This window comes from Oryza brachyantha, chromosome 6, assembly GCF_000231095.2.
Source record: "Oryza brachyantha chromosome 6, ObraRS2, whole genome shotgun sequence".
NCBI lineage: Eukaryota > Viridiplantae > Streptophyta > Magnoliopsida > Poales > Poaceae > Oryza > Oryza brachyantha.
The window spans coordinates 3,518,149-3,539,914 of NC_023168.2; the positions used below are offsets into that span (position 1 = coordinate 3,518,149).

The 21,766-nt window shown below is 40.0% G+C and overlaps 4 protein-coding genes across 5 annotated transcripts; 3 read left to right on the plus strand and 1 right to left on the minus strand.

Annotated features, from left to right (window-relative positions):
* The first annotated feature begins 1,176 nt into the window (after positions 1–1,176).
* Positions 1,177–5,327, plus strand: LOC102707318 (20 kDa chaperonin, chloroplastic-like). Its single transcript, XM_006655818.3, has 6 exons — positions 1,177–1,342; positions 1,734–1,932; positions 2,045–2,224; positions 4,315–4,470; positions 4,614–4,691; positions 4,837–5,327. The coding sequence occupies exons 2-6, from the start codon at positions 1,759–1,761 to the stop codon at positions 5,008–5,010; spliced, it is 762 nt and encodes a 253-aa protein (XP_006655881.1). The 5' UTR covers positions 1,177–1,342; positions 1,734–1,758; the 3' UTR covers positions 5,011–5,327.
* Positions 5,328–8,808: 3,481 nt separating this feature from the next.
* On the plus strand, positions 8,809–9,444 carry LOC102707130 (ethylene-responsive transcription factor ERF018-like). The gene has a single exon (XM_006656673.1). The coding sequence runs from the start codon at positions 8,809–8,811 to the stop codon at positions 9,442–9,444; it is 636 nt and encodes a 211-aa protein (XP_006656736.1).
* A 1,750-nt stretch (positions 9,445–11,194) lies between these two features.
* LOC102707779 lies at positions 11,195–13,629 on the minus strand. The gene is made up of 3 exons (XM_006655820.2): positions 13,440–13,629; positions 11,959–12,080; positions 11,195–11,887 (listed from the first exon to the last, which is right to left on the minus strand). Exons 1-3 carry the CDS (start codon positions 13,585–13,587, stop codon positions 11,567–11,569), a joined length of 591 nt encoding a protein of 196 aa, XP_006655883.1. The 5' UTR covers positions 13,588–13,629; the 3' UTR covers positions 11,195–11,566.
* A 118-nt stretch (positions 13,630–13,747) lies between these two features.
* LOC102707409 (protein GET1) lies at positions 13,748–16,425 on the plus strand. Of its 2 annotated transcripts, none has more exons than XM_040525232.1 (7): positions 13,748–13,928; positions 14,169–14,248; positions 14,445–14,515; positions 14,763–14,833; positions 14,994–15,000; positions 15,528–15,577; positions 15,884–16,425. In XM_040525232.1, the coding sequence occupies exons 1-7, from the start codon at positions 13,848–13,850 to the stop codon at positions 15,968–15,970; spliced, it is 447 nt and encodes a 148-aa protein (XP_040381166.1). In that variant the 5' UTR covers positions 13,748–13,847; the 3' UTR covers positions 15,971–16,425. The 2 variants fall into 2 exon arrangements, with proteins under 2 accessions (XP_040381166.1, XP_040381165.1); XM_040525231.1 differs by having other exon boundaries at positions 13,752–13,928; positions 14,919–15,000; positions 15,884–16,419.
* Positions 16,426–21,766: the final 5,341 nt, after the last annotated feature.

Below are 21,766 nucleotides of genomic sequence, written 5' to 3' on the forward strand. Positions count from 1 at the left end.
AGATATGACCTTTGCTCGGAATCAGTACTGGGAAACCAAATCCAGCCATTCATTGTGCTGTAATAGTCGTGCAAACCTCCGAAATCCAAACTAATGCAATCCATTCTCACACATAATTGCACGAATCTTGTAGCGATTAACGTTACATAGCATTTCTCCAATTCCCGAAACTTCTGCAAATGGACTTGTGGTGCAGAGCAGCTCGACCGTCGGATCAGGTGGTCCGGCGCCGACCCGGTTCCACAACGTTCCAGAACCATCTAATCCGGTCCGGTCCGACCCGATCCGAACCCGTCTTAGCCGCACCATCCGGTAATCTACCCCTTCGGAACACCTTACCCATCCAAACTCTCCCACACCCCGCACATTCTAATCGATATTTTTAACCATCTAAATTTTTTGACTTTCAAAAATAGACCTTCCTATAAATTATTTTAACCTAATACCTTATGAACGCCACCCCTCCGTTTTATAATGTAAGTTTTTTGACTTTTTCATACCGTGTTTGACCATTTGTCTTATTTAAAAAATTATAAAAATATCATTTATTTTGTTTATGACTTACTTTGCTATAAAAACTTAAAACACGATTTATCATTTTTTATATTTGTACTAAATTTTTAATAAGATGAATGATCAAACGTTTCAACCAAAAGCGTTAAACAATTTACGTTATGAAACGGAGATAGCACTAAACAGCCACTTCAGTCATTATTACTTAATAAGCTCATTACTTATGGCGTAGTGTGGCATGATTGTATGATTGTTTGATTACTCTAGTAAGCTTGGCATGGCCAAAAATTATATAGGCCCTATCTTTTGGTCAGCTACCAACACATAAGTTTTTAAACACAATTTTGAAATTGCTTTTAAAGTATTTTTGTTGTAGTTTCTTTATAATAATAATATTTAAGTAGCTATGAACATCTTAAAAAAATAGCTACGAACGTAACCACGAATTATTATTTTTTCGCTAACATAATGTTTGACATTATTTCCGCATTTGACCATCCGATGGAGCCCTCAGATTGAAAAAAAACTTTAAGGAAGATTTGGTCTTAAAACTATAAATAATGTTTTAAATATTAAGGAAAAAAAATCCATTCCACCCCTCCTCCTCCTCCCAGACGGAGCAGGATAAGCCGCGGGGCCGCGAGGCAGCGGAAGCTTGCGGATTTGGGGATAAAGCGAGGGATTGGGCTTAGCGCTTTGGTTTGCTGCTCTGCTTTCGCCGTAGGGTTTATCTCCTTTCGCTTTGCTCCTTCTTCCCTCGCACGCAAGGCACATCCGGATTCCGGTGCGGAGGCGAGGAGAGGCGACCCGCTTCGAGGCGAATCGAGAGGTACTACTGCCCTACTGGTCGCTTGTCTCCTGATGGGATTTCTTTCTTCTCTCGGCCGTTTTGAGGTGGATTTGGTTGGGGGTGGGTGGATTTGGTTTGGTTTTGGGTTTGAGTTGGTTGGGGGTTTGTGCTGCGTGGTAGGTTGATTTGAGTCGGTTTGCTTAAGCCTGTATTGTGTGAATCCCTATTTGGTCGAATCGAGTGGTGCTTAATCCTGTATTGTGTGATTTGGGAGATGTTTGACTTGCATTTACCCCTCCAATCTCGATGAATTTGCGGCCGTTACGGTTCAGATTTGGGCACTCTGCATTCGTATCGGTTAATTGGTCGATTTTGACCCCAAATTTTTGAGCGTGCTATAGGTTTCTGACGTGCCTCTACGAATTTGCAGTTAGTTGTTCAACCAGCAACCAAGGATGTCGTCGGTGCAGCTCTCCGGTACTGGAGTCGCCGCGGTGGCCTTCACCAAGAAGGGTGCTGCGTCTTCCTTCGATGGGCTCCGCCTCGCGCCACCGTCGGCGCGAGTCTGCTCTACCAGGCGTGCGTTCCGCAGCCTCGTCGTCAAGGCTGCCACTGTCGTCACCCCGAAGGTATGCGGAGATGCCAGTGCAATGTGTTGTATGCCAATTTTCTGTAGGTTACGACAAGCTTGATTATGGTTCGCGCAAGTGAGTTAAAGAAATTTTTGTTGTCGAATGACAGTATACCTCGCTCAAGCCTCTGGGAGACAGAGTGCTTGTGAAGCTTGGTGCCGCGGAGGAGAAAACTATCGGTGGAATTTTGCTTCCGTCGACCGCACAGTCTAAGCCTCAGGGAGGTGAGGTTGTTGCTGTTGGAGAGGGAAAAACCATTGGGGATAAGAAAGTTGAAGTCAGCGTACCGGTAAATTCTTCTCACAGCGAGATTGCAAATACTTGTATGATGTCTATAGTACATAACTCCATAGCTCTGTTATGAGTTGCTAGTAGGAGTGATACAGGGGTATAGCATATACTTGTTGGTTGCCAACTAAATTTAATAGCATATTGTGTGATGCCTTGATCGAGAATTCAATGCTAATGGTGCTGAGTCTGAGGTTGAAGTTCATACGGCGCAAAAACTTATGTGAAATCATCAGAGATTCCCATGCTTGTTTTATAACTGTTTCCCAGAGTATGCAACAGCAACACTGATGTATTCTGATATTTAGTTTCTGGCTTGGTTAAGCATACATATCTGCCAAATAAGTGTCCTTCTCCAATGGACAATATACATGTTCATTTACTTAATTTTGTTATTCATATAGAAAGACGTTCTTTTTCATAGTGCTAGGAGGTGGTAACTATGATCCGGATTCAAGAAACAGCTGAAACGGGAAAGAACAGCTCAACCTTTGTTTTAAGGAGCATGGTTCACCTTCCCATGTTGATATTGGCATGAACATTCCTAGGAACACTTGTTTAGTTAGTGCCTAGTTGCCAGTGCACATTCTTTAAGTTGTTTTGACATCCCGAATTCAAAATGCTCATGAAGAACTGTAACCTACCTAATTCTGGCATAGACCTTCAGAATAGCTCTGCAGAGCTGGTTCTGGTCTTTGAACATTGGTAAAGCATCCAGAATGTAGCTAGGTAATGCTGTTCAGAGTTAACATTTCTGTTAGAAGCCAGCTAGTTTTCGTGAACAAGCGTGCTACTGGCTGAGCTCGAGATCTGTTTCCGCTGGAAAATCTGATACTGTTCTGGTTCATGCCAAATTTGATGCCTTTACTTGAACTCAAGTATCATAGTTAGAGTAACTCAGTTGGCCAAAGTATGTGGCTGTTACAAGGTCAGAGGTTGGAGCCCCACTCGTAGCGCTCTCTTTTGTAAATTTTTCATCATTTCATTTTCCCTGATCTGTCCTCTTTTCACAAACAAAATTGGAATTTAGACAATTCCATTTGGTTTACCAGTAATTTTGAGCTCGAGCGTATTTCGTTGGTTGGCAATTGGAACTTGGAAATTTAAATTCAAATATTGTTTGCTGAATTTGTTTGAATTCCGGCTGTTTTTGGCTGAATTTCACAAATTTTGTTGTAATGCTGTGGGGTAGAATTAGAAACCCTTTTGGAAATACAAATCCTGATCCTGCTTCTTTGATGATGTTGTTGTATCTGTTGGAACCTGTGCCTATAGTTATCTTGTTGATCAGGCTACAATTTGTTCTGATTGATGTGCAAAAATGGCTTTCAATTTGAGTTTTGATTCTTAGATGCACCTTGCAACTTTATCTTGGCCCCTGAAGAACAATACTTGTTTGGGTACATCGTCTTTCCTACTGGAAATCAAGACAAGGTTAGATGGATGAAAAATAAGTGATAGTGATGCTTGCTACAGGACCATGGTTATTTTCACTCGTTGTGCAACTAGTTATCACTTAACTTTAATTCCTGCAAAGAGATGCATGAGTATTAGGTTAGATGAGTGAAACATAAGTGACAGTGATGCTTGTTTTGGGACCATGGTTATTTTCATTTGTTGTGCAACTAGTAAATCACTTAACTTTAATTTCTGCAAAGAGATACATTAGTACTCCTATTTGTTGTCTGCTGATTGATTATCCATTCTTGATAATACGATTCCTTAAACATTCATATTCTATCTATGTTACAAATTGGAATTATCTTGAAAAAGATTTATGTTGCGGTAACCTTAACTTCAATTCAAGTTAGAAAATCATAGTGGCTTGCACTCCAGCATAGTCAACTGTTGTACTTCGAGTGCAGCAATGTGTTATGTAGTTACATACTATCTGACGAGCTTGGTGTAATGAGCTGTTGAAATGGCAAACTGCGAATGTGTTTTGTTGCTAATTTGTCTTGTCCTTTATACCTTCTAATGCCGGTATCAAGTGTTTACTAATATTGACGTTGTTGTGTAGATCAGGGCTGAAGTTGTATATTCTTCTAATGGCAGTATTAAATATATGCTAATATTTATACTGTTGTGTAGGTCGGGGCTGAAGTTGTATATTCAAAATATGCTGGGACTGAGGTGGAATTTAATGACGCCAAACACCTTATTCTAAAAGAAGATGATATCATTGGGATTCTTGAGAGCGATGATGCCAAAGACATGAAGCCTCTTAATGATCGCGTTCTCATCAAGGTATATCCTTATGTTATTGTTATTGCTGCTTCTTAAAATTGTTCTTCATCAAGGTTGAAGGACATCGAATTGGTTTCACATCTTGCCCTTGTACTACCCAGATAAACCTTTGGTAATATTTCTTTCATTGATATTTTTCACAGGTTGCGGAGGCTGAAGACAAAACGGCTGGTGGCCTTATCCTCACTGAAACGACCAAGGAGAAGCCATCCATTGGAACAGTAAGTTCTTACCATTATCTTTTAAGCCTGGTCTTATTCCACAGCTGTGAAGATTGGTAGGCCATGTGCAAGATTTTGTGCATGTAGTGAGCCAAGCATGAACTGAATCTGCATGAGTTATACCTGTATTACCTTCCGAATGCAGGTCGTAGCAGTTGGCCCAGGCCCTCTCGATGATGAAGGCAAGAGGCAACCATTGTCAGTCACGGCAGGCAGCAACGTGCTGTACTCCAAGTACGCAGGCAGTGAGTTCAAGGGTGCTGATGGCACCAACTACATTGTCTTGAGAGTATCAGATGTGATGGCTGTCCTTTCTTGAGCTGTGGTTTCTCAGTTTTGAGTTCAGAATAGACGGTAGCAGGTGGTAAATGGTTGCCTTGTGGTGATCGTCACTCTGCGGAGGTGCTGTCTTTTGATCATCCTAGAATTTGAACGAATCTATTTACAATGTGATAGACTCTGAATTTTATTTATAAAAGGTTGTTTTTTTCTTCCAAGGCTCGTTTTGGCTTTGTACACGGATCTGGATTTCTTTTACTACAGAGAAGCACGGTTTGCCCGAACATACTGTAGCGATGAACCTTAGCTTTATGTTTTGATCGGAATGCTTCAAATGTATATTACTGCATTTCTCTATTGCAGAGGATCCCGTTGCTTTGTACAACACCCGTGTTTTCATGGCTGGGGGTGGCAAAACGTTGATGGCCCCCCTTAAAAAAACCCCCCGTAGAACCATGCATTTTGCCAACCATTTGTTTTAGATGGATTTTACTCAGATCAATTGTGGGACCCCTGTGCAAACTATTTCCTTCTCCCTTATTTCTTGGCAATTATACGGTCCACCATTCGGCATCGACATATCTACGTAGAATGTTGTTTCTATCACCTCGTTTTATGGATTTTATTTTTGGAACAATGTTGCATTGGAGTTTGGTAAGTAGAATATAAATAAATACATTAAAGTAAGAAAAAATGTATTGGGGTTTGAAAAACCTGCAACTGATCCTGTCTGAACAGGGAATATCCTATGACACTTGACACAACTAGGTACGTTTTATTTTCAACATAACTAGGTATGTTTTCGTTTCAACATGTAGGAATTTTTCATATTATTTGAACAGTTACGAAATTATGTATATATATATTAGAATGATACAGTAGATTATTGTATCACATTGAGTATATTTCTATAGTATATTTGTTTTGGGCTGAAAATACTATTATATTTTTTGGTTAAATTTGGTTAAATTCAAAGAAGTTTAATTTAAAACAAACTTAGAGCATCTATAATATTATGTGCATATACTTTTATGTGCAACCTGCCGGCACAGTGCTTTGCCTCACTAACGTGGTAGCGGCTGCGGTTACGGACCCTACCGCGTCAGGCCCATTTGTCAAAGTCCGACCGTCAAAAGTTTGACGATGAACAATTCTAAGTATTTAAGCTTTGATGTCAACGATTAGGTTAAATTTAACCTCTCTAGTCCGCCGACTGGTAGGTTAATTTGTTTTTCTTGGTTTTATTTGAAGGACCGTAGTTTTCTTTGAACCTCTAATCAAAAGAAAGTGCACCAGCTTAAGTAATTGATTCTGCAGTAAAATGTCCTGTTCCATCATGAATCTTATGTTATACCTCTTCGTTCTAAAACAAGCGATTGTTTTGGTTGATCTAAAATAAATAATTACTCTCTCCGATTTTTGTAGTTAACACATTTGACTTTTAGATTTATGTTTGACCATTCGTTTTATTTAAAAAATTTTATCCAAATGTGCAAAATTATAAATCATACTAAAAGTTAATTTAGTAATAAATCAAATCATAACAAAATAATCAATAATTTATCTAAGGGGCTGTTTGGATCCAGAGACTTTTTTTAGTCCCTTGTCACGTCAGATGTTTGGACGTTAATTAGGAGTATTAAATATAGACTGATAACAAAACTAATTGTATAAATAAATGCTATTTTATTAGATAGATTTTTAAGCCTAATTAATTCATAATTATCAAATGTTTACTGTAGCATCACATTCGCTAACCATGAACTAATTAGGCTCAATAGAATCGTCTCGTCAAATAGTCTAGAGTACGAAGTGAGTTTTATTAGTAGTCTATATTTAATATTTCTAATTAATATCTAAACATTTGATGTGATAGGGACTATAAAAAATAGTTAGAAGGAAACAAACGGCGTCTAAATATAATAGTATGGACTCGAGTACTAATTTATCTAAATTGATTGAAACACTCATTTATTTTGACACGAAATGAAGTCCGTGTTTACTTGGCTCTCCTCAGCTTGGCCCTGACAAGCTAACTCACAAAAGCAGCCCGTGTTTCTCTTTGGCCAGCGCGGTTTTGCAGACTTGTGCTGATCAGCTTGGTCGGTCCAAACTCCAAACTGGATCATCGAAGATGGGGACTTTAACAGCTTGGCACCCATGAATCTGGCCAAAATATCGGTGAAAAACCAGCGTTTCCTACGCGCAGAGCCGACCAGATCGAACCGTCCAATTGCCATGCATGCTGTATCACTTCAAGAGTACAATTGCGATTCTGCGGTCAATACAAATACAGCTCGAGCTCACACTCCTGCATGACCAATTAACCGTGCAAAAGTCAACTCGCTGACTTGGTACAACATGCACTCATTTCTTATGTTTTATGTGGATAATCTGTACTCCTATAAATTATAAAATATAGTACTGGTGGTAGGTGATAAATTAGTTTATCACCAGCGTATCCATCAACTCCGTATTTTTTAGAAAGAGAAAAATAACCATGACACACCTATATCAGCCACCTCTCCGTGGAAAGGAAAAAAAAGATTGTGGGACAATAGACTTACACGTTAATAACAGCCATATACACCAATTAAGAAATTTACATGCAAAAGATAATCGTAATAACATGGTAATGATAATTTTTAATAAAATGTTGTTGCAATGCATAGATAATATGCTATTGATTATATAACTTTTTAAAAATAATAACGTAGATTACAATGTTATATCAGCCGATGGATATGCAATGTCGATGTTCTTGTTATTAAATGCACCTTTTTTAATTTTTATTTTTTTACAAAACCTTTCTAAACCTTATTTTTAAAATCTGCAGTATTTAACCACGCCATCATGCGTGGCATGGCAATTTAAAACTATCACATCACAATCTATTATACTCCCTCTGTCCCAAAAAAAACAAACTTTTCGGTTTTTATATCGAGCGTTTGACTATCCTTCTTAATTGAAAATTATTTAAAAAATATTAAAAAAACTAGTTATACGTAAAGTACTATTTATGTTTTATCATCTAATAAAAATAAAATTATTAATCGTAAATTTTTTTAGTATCTAAAAACTGAAAAGTTGATTTATTTTGGAACGGAGGGAGTAAGTTTGTTAGTATTTTTATCCGCACTGGTCCGGTTGGCGTTAGTCTAACCTGTAACAATTACAAATTTATACCCTCCATATTTTTATATGACACCGTTGACTTTTAAATCTACGTACGTTTGACTGTTCATCTTAATCAAAATTTATATATAAATATGCAAAATTATAAAGTATACTTAAAGTTCCTATAATAATAAATCATATTATAATAAAATAATTAATAATTATATAATTTTTGAATAAGACGACTCGTCAAACATGAACCCAAAAGTCAACGGTGTCATATAAAATTTATATATGAAGGGAGTGCAACCCAAACTAAAATGTTAGTTTTGAGGTTGAACCAAAATAAAATACGCCTAAAATAATATTTATTCTTTATTAATTTGACCAAATATTCTAGGAGCAAGGAACAATGAGTGCCATATATCCGAGTCGCCAGATCCAAACGTAGTAAACCGTACTTTACAGTGCTGGGAGAAAGCCAATTTGTGATCGATCGGGTACATGGTACATTTCTAGAGTTGAACGGAAGTCGTGTTTCAGGTAGTCAACGTGGGTCTCCTCCCCCTGTCCATACCAAAAAGAAAAAAAGGAAGGCCACACATCAGACGCTAGTCCAGCGCACCACGTACGTACGTCACTGCCTACGTGGCACACCGAACACTATAAATCTCATGCATGCACTGCACGTGCGACGAGACCACGGCCCGCTCTGCTTTGCATGGACAACGTGTCGTCGTCTTCAGCGCCGGCGCCGGCGACGGCAGCGGCGGCGGAGAGGAAGTACAGGGGCGTGCGGATGCGTAAGTGGGGCAGGTGGGTGTCGGAGATCCGGCGGCCCAACAGCCGCGAGAGGATATGGCTGGGATCCTACGACACGCCGGAGGCGGCTGCTCGCGCGTTCGACGCCGCGTTCGTCTGCCTCCGCGGCGGCGCCGAGGCCGGGATCAACTTCCCGGACTCGCCTCCCGCCGTCGCCGCCGCGCGCACCAGCGACCCGCAGGAGGTGTACGCGGCCGCGGTGTCGCATGCCAACCGGCCGCCGGCGTCGGCCCGAGCAGCACCACCGGCCGCTGGTGTAGTTCCGGCAGAGGAAGCTCACGTGGTGGTTGACAAGCCCGACGTCGCCGGGGGAAATGTGGCCCCGGCGCCGCCGCCGCCGCCGGCGGTGCAGGTGCCGGGAGCTGGGAGCTTCGATTGGTCGCAGAACCCACTTTACTCACCAACCTGCAGCTATGGTTTACCGGTGTGGATGACGGCAGAGGCGGCGGCGGAAGAGTCGAAGGAGGAGGAGGATGACGAAGGGACAAGTGATTATCTTTGGAGTTTTCAGTACTCACCGACTCACCCTAGCTGAGCTTAGCTAGGATGCATCTTTTTTATGGTTTGGCATCTAAGAGCAACTCTAACAGTTTAGACAAAAAATAGTTTTTTAAATCTGTTGTTTTAGCAAGTTTATAATCAATATGATAAAAAAAGTTTATTTTATCACCAACCGTTAGGGATATTCTACTTATCAAAAATAGATCAAAAATAGATGTAGTTATCAAAACGGTTAGAAGCGGAGAGATTGCCATCGCTCTCGTCGCCCCACGGCGACGGCGCTCGCGGCGTACCACCCACGCGTCGCGCCACCGGTGCCGTGCCACGACGCCTGAACCGGACACGCAACCGCGACGCGCCACCATGCCTGGAAAATTCACCGCCACTTCCGCCGCGCGCTCCATGATTTTTGATAGAGTATTCAGCCTGTCTGCCGCTCTGCCGTAGAATAAAAAATTCGAAATGAGAAGAACATGCCATGCCATGCACCTAATCCGATTTGATTAATTATGTTTCTGAATTTGATTAAGAAATTCAGTTCATTATCTTACTGTGCATTATCTTACTATGCAACACACAAGAGGATTAACGAAAAAAACAACAGATACCGGGGCGAACGAGCGAGAGGGCGAACGGGACGCCGGGCGAGTGGGGCAAGGGGGCGAGCGGTCGCCGGGCGCGGGCGAGCGGACGCCGGGACGGAGCGGGCGACGGCGGCCGGGAACGGGCCTGCCCGGTGGCGGGACGGCGTGTGGCGGCGTCGCCGGTCGGCGGCGGGTCGGCACTAGACCGCGAGTAGCTCACGCCGATACTTCTCTTTTCGTTGCACGTGAAATTTCTAGCGGAGACGTGAGAGAAACCAGCGTACTTCTTGGATGCCAAATGAAATCCAAACTCCCATATATACGCGCAAACGAGAGGATATGGCAAATTAACAAAATTTAAAAACCTGGATGACAAACTGTTAGAGGCAGTTTTTTTACTCTTTACCAAAAAAACAGAGATAGCAAGTTAAGATGGGGAGCTGTTGAAGTTGCTCTAAGGAGCTTTTGTGTAATAGTCGTTGCCATGCATACTACGACGTTCAAATGCACATTGTTTTGAAACTTTGTCATATCAAAATCAAGGTTTTAATTAAAGTTGCGAGTACCATTTTTTTATATATAGATTTAAAAATTTATACATAAAAATGCTGGTTACACAGATTTATCTTGAAAAATAAATTAAGACTAAAGTGCAGCGCGGTCGCCAAACTTGGACTATATCATCGTTAGGGTCTCCACCTCTTAATATGTATTTCACGTCCCAAACTTATCATAAGTGTCATGGCATACATGCCTCTCCTTCAGACCAGTGAGTGCGCCACTGTCAGTCGCCATCTTGAGAAGGGTGTGACAGAGAAAGATTAAGGAGATCCTTGCCCAATTTGACTGCTTTGCCCCAAGCCCAAGATCCAACACGACGAGTACTACCTAGATCGAGAAAGATTAAGGGTGAAGGAGGAGCTCAATGATGTCACCAGGATACATCCAGTGAAGAGGAGCATGTTTTGAGGGAAGTCTAGGTCGAGAGAATCAACATGACAAGCATGATAGTTTGCAATGTGGAAGCTGCCCAGCATCAAGCTAGGTCTTGGCCATTGTCCTCACCAAAGTAGCGGGAGAGAGAAGAGGGGTCTTCCCCCTCTAGAGTAACAGGGTCCACCAAACCTTGTCACTGACATGTGGATCCATTAAACCCTTGGATCACATATCAGTGACAAAGGCGTCATACCTTTAAATGCAGAGGATCTCAATCCCATCAAAGGTGGTTTACTGTTCACCTCCATGACTCACTACAGCATCAATGCTACGATCCAAGCACATACAGGCATCGAGATTTAGTCAAAGAAACAACCGGAGTTGGAGAAATTGGACAAAGAGAGTAGACAGATGAGGCTAAGAACAGGTACTTAGAGCAACGTATTAGAGTGGGATTTCTGAAGAAGAGGACATATCTGGGAGCCAATACTAGACGATACAGTGCTACAGGTTTATCTCCCAGGATTTCTGCATTGCAAGTTCTAACTTTGATCTCAGACCAAGCAGTAGACGTCCCTAGCTTGGCACAGAAAGTTCATCATGAAGAGCAAGGTACCTAAGAGTCATAGATTCAGTCTATGAAGGCACAAGGTAGTTGATGAAAGCTTCGGCCTTAGGAGCCAGAGCTTTCATGCTCTCCCGTGTTGCCATTTCGTTGTCTTCAAACTGGAATGCCGGGGCACATGTTACACCGACAAAAGAGTAGTGCAGCTCAGAGTCTCTTCCGGGCGTCTTGACAAAAACGCTTCCATCTTCGGTGAACGACTCGATGTCGTGGGTCAAGAAGGCGCCAAACCAAACGTTTGGAGGGACCGTGTATTGTGGCCTTTGGCCATGGCGTAGATCAGGTCCAACAACTGTCATTTTGATCTGTCCATCGTCATGCACCTCAAATACCTGGAAATAATTAGTCAGGAAGTCACTAAAGATATACAAGCCGTTTTTGGTAATTATGTTAATTTGCAAACCGTGAGAGGTTCCCCCATGTAGTAGTGCCATGTCTCAGCACAAGGGATGCGGTGCAACTTAGCAATCTCTCCAGCAGGCAGCAGGAAATAGATGGCACTGCTTATAGCACGGTCCACTTTATCTACAAGGAATGAAGCACAATAACAAATTAGTGAGGAAACAGTATTGCAATAATGTGCAATTTTCATTCTAAATCTGTAGTAACTCACATATTAAAATTACTGTTTACACTATGTGATACTCTAAAATGGCAAGCAAACCCCACTCTTATGATGGTCAGCTAGGGAAGTCCATAGCGGATCATACCATACACCACATTAGTCAGCTTTTCCCATTGCCAGTCCCTAAAATACTGAGTATAGGCTAAGATAGTGTACATTGTCATAGGCATGAGGTTAGATTGTTATAGTAACTGAAGTTTGATATGCTTCTGCCCATTGGTGTGCGAACTTGTAGTGTGTCAAACAAGTTCAAGAAAAACTAGCGTCCAGCCAACCAATATTGGCAAAGCAGAGCTAGCAAAGAGAAAGTCTTGTGTATAACATCAAATGACACCCTAGAACCAATTTAAGCTTTCTAGTTGATTCCATGAACACACCATGCATGATTTAAACTCAGCAACTAAATCATGATGTGGCAGTAATGATGAACCAAAGTCAAGTTAATAATACTTATACAATTATGGCAAACATTTCAGCATGGCTGTGAGAGCTGCCGCTCCACCGCTGCCACTTTTCTGAGTCTTCCTAAATGTTGAACCAGGTTATACTGACCAGACTCTTGCTGTGTAATTTTCACAAAAGGAGACACCGGATAGTTGGCCCTTGGTTTGGGGGAAAATACAGCTAGGTCAATGTTGCCGAAGAGAAAAAAACGCAGGCATTGAACCGTAAAGTTTATTAATCAGAAATTAAACCATTCAGTTTAGGAGGAACAAAATCTGATCAATTTGTTAATCACCCAGTGTAGACATAACATACAGAGTTCGAATCTTGTTCATGTTGCTCTTATTATTACTGTACTAATACATGGAATGGGCCATATTCTACCCCTGAATTTTGCTAAAATAAGATCACACTTTATTGGGAATATTACAGTCTTACGGACAATAAAAGTATAAAACTGCCAGGGAATAGCAATGGTGTGCACTTCTTGAATGGTTCAGGGAAACCTTGACGCTCCAATTCATGTGGTAGAACACTACTGCCTCAGATTCTAACAGTTCTTTTAGCTAGCAAAATTTCACACCCAAAGAAAACACTAACCATTTTCTTTTTTTGGGTGGGTCTTAAGTAGATTTGCCATTAGTTCTTTGTTTCAGAAAAGTGGATCATCAGCACTATACCGGGACCCAAATCCACCAAACTTCCATCGATTACAGATACTTAGCAAGCAGAAATGACCTCTAATTGAAAGAATCCCCCACTCCAATGCGAGATCAAGAAACCCGAGGAAAAAAAAACTCAAGTAGCAAGCTTACAGCGTGGGGGGAGAGCCGACTTGGGGAGGGAGACGGAGGGATCGCGGAAGGTCTCCAGGTAGAACCCGCCGTCGGGGTGGCGCTGCAGGTCCAGCGCCGCGACGATCTCCGCCGCCGTCTTCTTCTCCGCGCTGCTCGTGAGCGCCATGGATTCTCTCCCCGAGCCGAGAGCCGCTTCTAGATTCTTCGGACCAGGGTGGTGGGCGTCCTTCTCCCGCTGGGTTCATCTCGACCGTTGATCCGCGCCGCTTCGCATCCAACGGTCAGGATTCGTCGAGGGCCGGGAACAGGGCGACCTGGCTCGCACGCATCGAGACCAATCCGCCCGACCACCACCACCACCACCACCACCACCCCGAGCGGAGAGGCGCCGCCGCGCCGACTCGCTCCGCCCGCCGGCCGGCGAACATGTCCCTGGCGGCCACCTTCGTGTTCCTCCTCGTCTCCGCGCTGCAGATGCTCGACCGCGCCCTCGATCTCGCCAAGAAGGTCAGCGCCAGCAATGCTCTTTTTGTTCATTCCGTTCTCTAGGGCGGAAAAGATTCGATTCCCGGGGGGGGGGGGGGGGGGGGGGGGGGGTAAATCGAGGGATTTGTGGATTATTTGGGGGAGTGGGTGCGGAGTGAAGATGATGATCACTTGATTAGTGGATCTGTTACATGCTGCAATGTGAATTGTATTGTGTTAATTACCGCTCTAGTAATGCTCCCTGCCATGTTGGTTCTGCAGAGGGGATCGATTACTGATCAACAGCTCAAACTACGGCTGGAAATCACGCAGATTCTCAAGGAGGCCAGTGCGCTGTCGACGTAGGCAATTTGTTTGATTTTCCCCCTCCCATCCCCTCTCCCCTAGGATTCAGTTGCTTTGATGCAATTGTTCTTAAATCCATTTTTGTTGTTGTTCTCCTTTGTATCTCTATTTTTCAGAAACGTGCAAAACCTTAGTGCATCCTTGTGTATTAGGTTATCCACTGTATCTTATTCTTAGCTGCTTGTCCCGCAGGCCCTCAACATTTGCGCAAGCCGCAAAACTCAAGCGGCTAGCTGCTGCTAAAGAAAAAGAATTGGCAAAATGTAAGAGTTGAATTCTTGGCGCGTTTGTTCTTGTGTTTTTGCCTGCTGTTGCATCATGGAAATCGTTTCTCCCATTTTACCTAATCCTTGAAGACCAGACTGATATTTTTTTCTTTTGAGAAAAGAAAAACCTATTAGTGTTGATACCAAAGAGAATTTCATCCGTTTCTATAGAGACGACATAATCTGTGAAAAGATGCAACTGTAATATGCTACATTGAGATAGTCTTCTCTTATGTTCATGCAGTACAAGAGCAGGATATCAAAGGGAAGCAATCTTTATACAACCAATATGGACGAGTTCTGTTGTTTACCAAGGTGCTACATGATTCACTTTTTTTTTTTGTCTTCTATATTTGTCATGCATAATTTCAGGAGTACCATTAAATTCATCTGGTGATAGGTTCTAATTTATGGATTGCTAATTCTGTGGTTTTGGAGTGTTCCTGTAACTACTGTTCCCAAACACCTTCTACAGCCTTTCGGTATGTCAGTTCCTATTTTCAGTTATATGCTCGTCTTAGTTGCCTAATGTTGCTCATGACTGTATTTGCACTTTGTTAACATTTATCTATCAGGAAGATACACTGCTTTCTTTGTAATAGTGGTGCTAGCTGGATAAATAGTTTATGTTATACACACAAAAACACCTTAGGAAGACGAATCTGTTTGCCCCTTCCCACAAGGCCAAATTACATTGCTGATTTTATTAGTTATCAGAAACAACCTACAATACTCTAGTTGTTTAGCAAAAGGGGCTCTTTTTACTGAAAATGCTGAGAGAAACTGATATAACGTTCTGCATCTCTCATATCTGTTCTCAGATCCCAATGTGAAAGCTGTTTTAAAGGCTATTGTAGTTCCATTTATGTGTTGGTGTTGACAACTTGACATCAACTAGGTTTTTTCTTGCTTTACCTTATGCTATGAATGTGGCTACTCTGTTATTTTTGTTTCACTTGTTCATTTGCATAATTGAATCAAGAATTTTATGATTTTAAATGATTTACAGGACGGATGTTTTCCTGGAGGGGTGTTGATGCTGCTACGGGCCATGTTATGGTAAGAGCATCGAACCTAGAATTTGAGGGCCTACTTTTGATTTGTCTTAGTTTCCCTGCTAAAAGTCTTGCTCATGAACTAGATGGAAAATACGCTCCTATTTGACAACCTAGAGATGAATTAAACAGAACTGGCAAAACAAGGTGGTGGATATCTAATTTAAAACCCTCTTTATTAATCGGTGCTCCAGAGATCCTAGTCAAATTGACATATTTGAATAACAGTTTTGCAAATTCTTAAGTACTGAATATTTTTCAAGAAAAATTAAAGTTCCCCCTTTTGTAACTCATCATTCTTCTTGTGCAGGTTGGAATTCTCCCGTGGCTATTTTTGACCTCTCGTGTCAGCAAGTTATTGTGCCAAAAACTTGCCCCTATATTTCTGCATCCATGAACTCAATTTGCTATCTGAGATTTTATGTTTTGTTCTTGCAGTTTTATATTGTAAACTTTCTCCCTGACAGTAATTATGCAACATCATGATATGCTGTCACTTTCTGTAAAATTTTGTTGTGCTTATCTGCATCCACAGCTCCTTCTGATAGTTTTTTTTTTCGTGTTTTTATTTCACAAATTGGCACACACTGCAGGCATGCATGTTCGGCACATTGTCACTTCCTATTCGTAAGAAGTGAGTATGCACTGGCTGATATATCTCGACGGGGTCTGCTGTAATTGTAGTAGATATACTACTTTTGTTTGACATGTTTACCGTTTAGTCTTAAAAGCTCAAGTAGTGGAGTGAATTTTTTACCCTGGTTCAGTGGGAACTCGAACATGAGAAATGTTCTAAACTCCTTTAGAGCAAGCATAATACTACCTCTGTCTGTGATGTTTAACGCCGTTAACTTTTTAATACACGTTTGATCATTTGTTAAATTTAAAAAATTTACATAATTACTAATTATTTTTATATCATTTTATTTATTGTTAAGTATACTTTTATGTATGTATATAACTTTATCTAGTTTAAAAAAATAAATAAGGTAAATAGTTAAATGTGTATAAAAAAAGTTAACGGCTTTAAACATCACCATCTAGGGATGAGAACGAAGGGAGCAAGGGATGGCCAGCAACACATCCACCCAACGGCGAGTCGTGGTCGTTCCGGCGGCGGAAGGCGCACGCGCTGCTGTCGGACGCGAGGTTCGACGTCGCTGTTGCAGCAAGCACCACGCGGAAGCTCGGCGACGCTTCTCGGCCCGCGTCCTCTGGCGTTGTGCGACGCCCACCCACGGCTTCCGTGCCCACCTCAATGACGGCGGCGACATTTACGCGTGTCTCACTGGTTGCGTGCCTTGGCACAGAAGCGTGTCCTCGAGCTCACTACATTGATGCGCTGCTATTCACCAACCAGTACACGCTGTTGTCCAGACGATGGATGCTGCATGCATTCTTCCAAAGTTAAATTGAATTTCACTAACACAAGGAAGAAGATGCTCCCAGACAGACAGGAGAGAAGATGAGAGGACGGAGGAACAAGATAGAACTGATACGTGGGTCTCACGTTTAGGGGTATTTTGGTCTATATAAAGATGAAAAATGTGATGGCAATGGCATGGATCTAATTTTACCAAATTACAGTGGCATCTAGCCGATATCGTAAATAATAATGGTATTTTTCTAAAATTGTAAATTTGCAGTGTCATGGATCAAATTAACCTATAGAATTATGCTCAATCGGCCAAATCAGGAGCATGATAATTACCAAATAGCCCAATCAACCAATTAATCTTAAAAGATTAGACTTAACCAAGACAGTCTTAAGATTAACCAGCCGATCAGACCAATCTGGTGCTTATCGCACGTATAATCAGCAGCCGATAGGAGACTAAACATTGAATTTGATATAAACTGGATTGATATAACAACTACTAATACAAAAGAATATTAATTAAACATGTACATGCTCGCGCTAGACCTAGAAGATCGGACTAAACCAAGACAGTTCAGATCTATATATAATCATGCATAGTAAAACATTGCAGCATATGAGTAATCAAATATCAGACCAGTGTAATATGTTAATCTATTTACTAATCTCAGCCAATCAGACAAGTTCCTATAGACAGATCAAACCAAACTCACATAGATCAGACCAAACTAAGACAATATGCAGTCAAGTACGATATAGCTATAGGAAACATGAAGATCGATAAGTTTAGTAAATAAACTGGCAGATTACTTGGTATAATGCTGGCTAGAGCTCTAGCGATAAGCCCTCATGAGTACTTGATCCAATTTGATAATACAAACTCAGCCAACTAGATTGATCGGACTAAACCGAGATAGAATCAAGTTGACTAGATTCATGTTAACAGATCGAATAAGGAACTCATGAGTACTTGATCGAGAACATACCACTACTTCGAACTAAGAATAGATCAAAGTAATAACAAGATCTCAGATAGACCGTCGACCAGCTAGGCAGGAGATCAAACTTAATCGAGACAGTCCTGTTCTAGCCGATCAATGGGTTTGACGAATACGAACTTACGTTGTGAAGCTGACAAACTTAACCTCGCACCGAGAGCTCGCTCTAATACTTGAATAGATGAACTAATTGTTATTTTTCAAAGCTGCGGGATCGTCTATTTATATCCCAAAATCTAACTAACCTAGCGGGATATGGATCCGTATTAATAAGTAATTTATTACATTCAGACTCTAATTATATATAAAATCCTAAACAAACTCTAAGATAAAAACAAACTAATTTACACGGACTCTGACTAGTACCGAATATATCTCTATGTCTATGGGCCTAATCGGACTCCAATTCTTGTATGATTCAAACTCCATCGGTTGAATTCGTATCGTCTACCGCATGTTCTTCCAGCCGATCCTCCTTTTCCTATCCGACTCGGTCTCTAGTCGCACATTAATTCATAACGGCAATTTCTAAAATCTAGCGTTAACACCTATTATAAAAGATGTTTGTTTCTTTATCTATATACAACTTATAGACAACAGCTCTCTACGCTGTTATACATCATGCCCTTAAGCAATATGCATCATTAAGTGACATTTTTTTTGTTTCAGATCATTAAGTGACATTAACCGTTAGAAAAATCTATATGCTCTATCCCTATGCATTGGAATGCGGCCATATACTACACGATAAATAACAAATTAGTTTATGTCTTTTTTTCAATTGTACGCACGTATGGGATCATTGGTGCTTTTTTTCCGGTGAGCCCTAGCTTAAAACGAAGGAATGACGGTAAACATTGTAATGTTTGTTATAAGCAAAACGATTAGTCCCACCTTATGACTATTATAGGTTTTAAGCATCGAGGATGCCCTATTCACTTTGTTCTAAAATATAAATTTTTTAGGATTTAAATCTTCTATCGAAATATAAATATTTCTGACGCTATTCATAGAACAACTTGTGTCATTAATCACTTCGTATTCAAAATTCGATCTAATTTATCCTCACCTATTCTCACACTCATATTTATATCCCATTTATTAAAAAGTAACATAGTCATTTCTTTTTAACCTTAATAATATGCTAAATAACCTATAAATAATTGTATTTTAGAATGGAGATACTAATTACTTATGCACGTCTCATATGCATATACAAGGGATTTTTTATGAGCGCTCACATGAGTAATGTGTGAGAGAGAACAAGACGGGAGCAATCGGACATGAATACACGATATGTATGTAAATGGTATATCAAAATTATCTCATGTGCTTGCACAAGTATGGTTTCTTTTATTGTTTTGTCTTGCTATATATATACCGAGCCATCACTCATATGAACATACAAGAAAAAAAATATGAGATTTGCTTCGATTTAACAAAAAATTATGTTGATCGTTTTTGGTCGTTGGATCTAACAGTGCACATTATACTCAGCTAGATTCAATGACAAAAAATAATTTAATACCTCAAGGTATCGGTATCTCGAGATACTTTTTATTAGATCGGAGCAAATATCAAAAAAATATAGGATTTTAGCAGCTTTACTGTACAGCTTACATCAGCGCTCGATCTCCAAGAGACCATCGTCTTGACATCCTACACCAGAGGAGGATGAATAACGTTCTTAGAAAGCACACTTATTCATCGTCAATGCGACGTGTTTTCCTCTCGCTCGATTGTGGATCTTCTTATGCACATAGCGATCTTATATTTCCGTTTATACTTATAATCCAAAATTTAAATTTTTAATCTTAAATTTAGAGATGTTTTAGGAGAATTTTTTATTGCAGTTTATTTTTCAGCTTGGTTTCGAGAACACTAAGAAAACATATATAAAAAGTTTATTCATAAATTATTTTTAATTTGTAAATACATTGTTTCGTTTTTTCACTCAATCCCGCCAAGTCATCACCATAGTACCTGATGCTACAGTAAATTCTCCTAAATAGGGCTATTGGTATGCGTCAACTTTGGTCTATAGTAAAATATATGTCGGTCTTTAGACTTATGAGTGGATGTTATCTAGGTCCATAAACTTAAAAATTATATATATAGGTCATTAAATTTGGAAGCAGATGTCATCTAGATCAGTAAACTTAAAATTTACATATCTAGGTCCTTAAAGTTTGGAGCAGATGTTATTTAGATCCGCAAACTTTTAAATTAGACATCCGTTTCTGTATTTTCAATCTATTTATGTGTATGTGATTTATGAATCCATATTTAGACCACGTGTTTAATGGATCTATTAGTTTATTTATTCCATATCATAGTTTATTTATAGAATAAATTAAATATATTTGTGCTTATATTTTTCAACGCCTACCATTAGGCCCCATGTTTGCGAAAACCTTTTTTTTTTTGGAAAGTGAACGAAAACATTGATCAATGATGTGCCAGTGTACGATGTTTAGTCATGTAACTTACTTTTTCTGCATTATAAATCTCCTAGCGACGTGGAAGCTGCGGTAACCACGCATGAAACAACCACCCTCTAACGAGTGTTCTTGTATTGAAATAGTGAAAATATCTCCCGGTAACCGGCCACACGAGGAGGAATAGTGGAGATGATCAGATAAATATCCCATCCTTTTTCTTTTACTTATGCCTATAAATCAAAATTTAAATTTTTAAATTTATATCAACCAAACCATGTCCCAACTTGGACTCTAATAAGATTGGGTATTCCCTATTTACCCAAAAATCAAGAAAAAGCATGCGGATTGAACCCAACACCATTTGAATGTGCGAAAAATCTGCTAACCAAGTAGACAACAAGTTTATTTTATGCTACGATGAACATCTACCCCTGCCCCCCTTGAGTACTTGACTACGGGTGTACTTTGGAAGACTTTCGGCATATTATATGTTCTTTTCAAGATTATTAATGAAAAAAATTATCTGATTTTATAATAGCTATTTAACAATATAAACAATAGAGTTAACTTATACAAAATTAAAAATCTATTTTATAAATATGAGATGTTAAACTTATCTATAGATATGTTTTTTAAAAAGATACATCGTTTAACAATTTGAAAAACTTCTGCCAAAAACCGATGAAAAATTTAGCTAAAAGCACAATAATATCTACGTATCAATAAGAAATCAAGTCAACGATGAACAATAACTGCAATTGAAAAAGGTATCAATTCAATAGAGTACATATCTTCACTTCAATAAGAAGTCAAGTCAATGATGAACAGTAACTGCAATCGATAAAAGGGTATCAATTCAAGATGCAATGCATGCATGCCAGTACTGCCAGTCTACCACCGATTTCAATCAAGAAAGTAAGACTTAAAGACGAACATTATCTTACAAAACGTCGCTTTTGCAAGTGTCCATAGCTGGTTGTAATAGATTAGCATATTTGGCTTAGGTCTAGAACGTAATTATTTTTAGAGGCCTACTATTATACGGATCCCTCTCTAGAACAAAATAATACCAGATATGTAATATATCACCGGTACCAGGTAAGAGCACGTACAATTAGTAATGCAAGTGCAAGTATAATAAATGATATAAACGGACTCTACAAATTATCCATCTCATTTATGTTTACATGGAGTAGAGATGAAAGGAGAGAGGAAAAATAGACTACGGATTTACAATCAACTATAGCACAAGCTCAAAAACACTATGTATAATATATATTTATACGTACCTATATATTGTATAAGTTGGCTACATATTAACTCATAGTAATATGAGAAAAAATTAGAGATGGCAGCTAGCACTTCTATTAACCTTG

Excerpts from the sequence above, each read along its gene's own strand:
- LOC102707318 (XM_006655818.3), top strand. The coding sequence starts at position 1,759 with ATGTCGTCGGTGCAGCTCTCCGGTACTGGAGTCGCCGCGGTGGCCTTC. Across the intron at positions 1,933-2,044 it reads CCACTGTCGTCACCCCGAAG|TATACCTCGCTCAAGCCTCT; the intron begins GTATGCGGAGAT and ends GTCGAATGACAG. Across the intron at positions 2,225-4,314 it reads AAGTTGAAGTCAGCGTACCG|GTCGGGGCTGAAGTTGTATA; the intron begins GTAAATTCTTCT and ends ACTGTTGTGTAG.
- LOC102707130 (XM_006656673.1), top strand. The coding sequence starts at position 8,809 with ATGGACAACGTGTCGTCGTCTTCAGCGCCGGCGCCGGCGACGGCAGCG.
- LOC102707779 (XM_006655820.2), bottom strand. The coding sequence starts at position 13,587 with ATGGCGCTCACGAGCAGCGCGGAGAAGAAGACGGCGGCGGAGATCGTC. Across the intron at positions 12,081-13,439 it reads GTCGGCTCTCCCCCCACGCT|ATAAAGTGGACCGTGCTATA; the intron begins GTAAGCTTGCTA and ends CATTCCTTGTAG. Across the intron at positions 11,888-11,958 it reads ACATGGGGGAACCTCTCACG|GTATTTGAGGTGCATGACGA; the intron begins GTTTGCAAATTA and ends AATTATTTCCAG.
- LOC102707409 (XM_040525231.1), top strand. The coding sequence starts at position 13,848 with ATGTCCCTGGCGGCCACCTTCGTGTTCCTCCTCGTCTCCGCGCTGCAG. Across the intron at positions 14,249-14,444 it reads GAGGCCAGTGCGCTGTCGAC|GCCCTCAACATTTGCGCAAG; the intron begins GTAGGCAATTTG and ends CTTGTCCCGCAG. Across the intron at positions 15,001-15,527 it reads ACACCTTCTACAGCCTTTCG|GACGGATGTTTTCCTGGAGG; the intron begins GTATGTCAGTTC and ends AATGATTTACAG.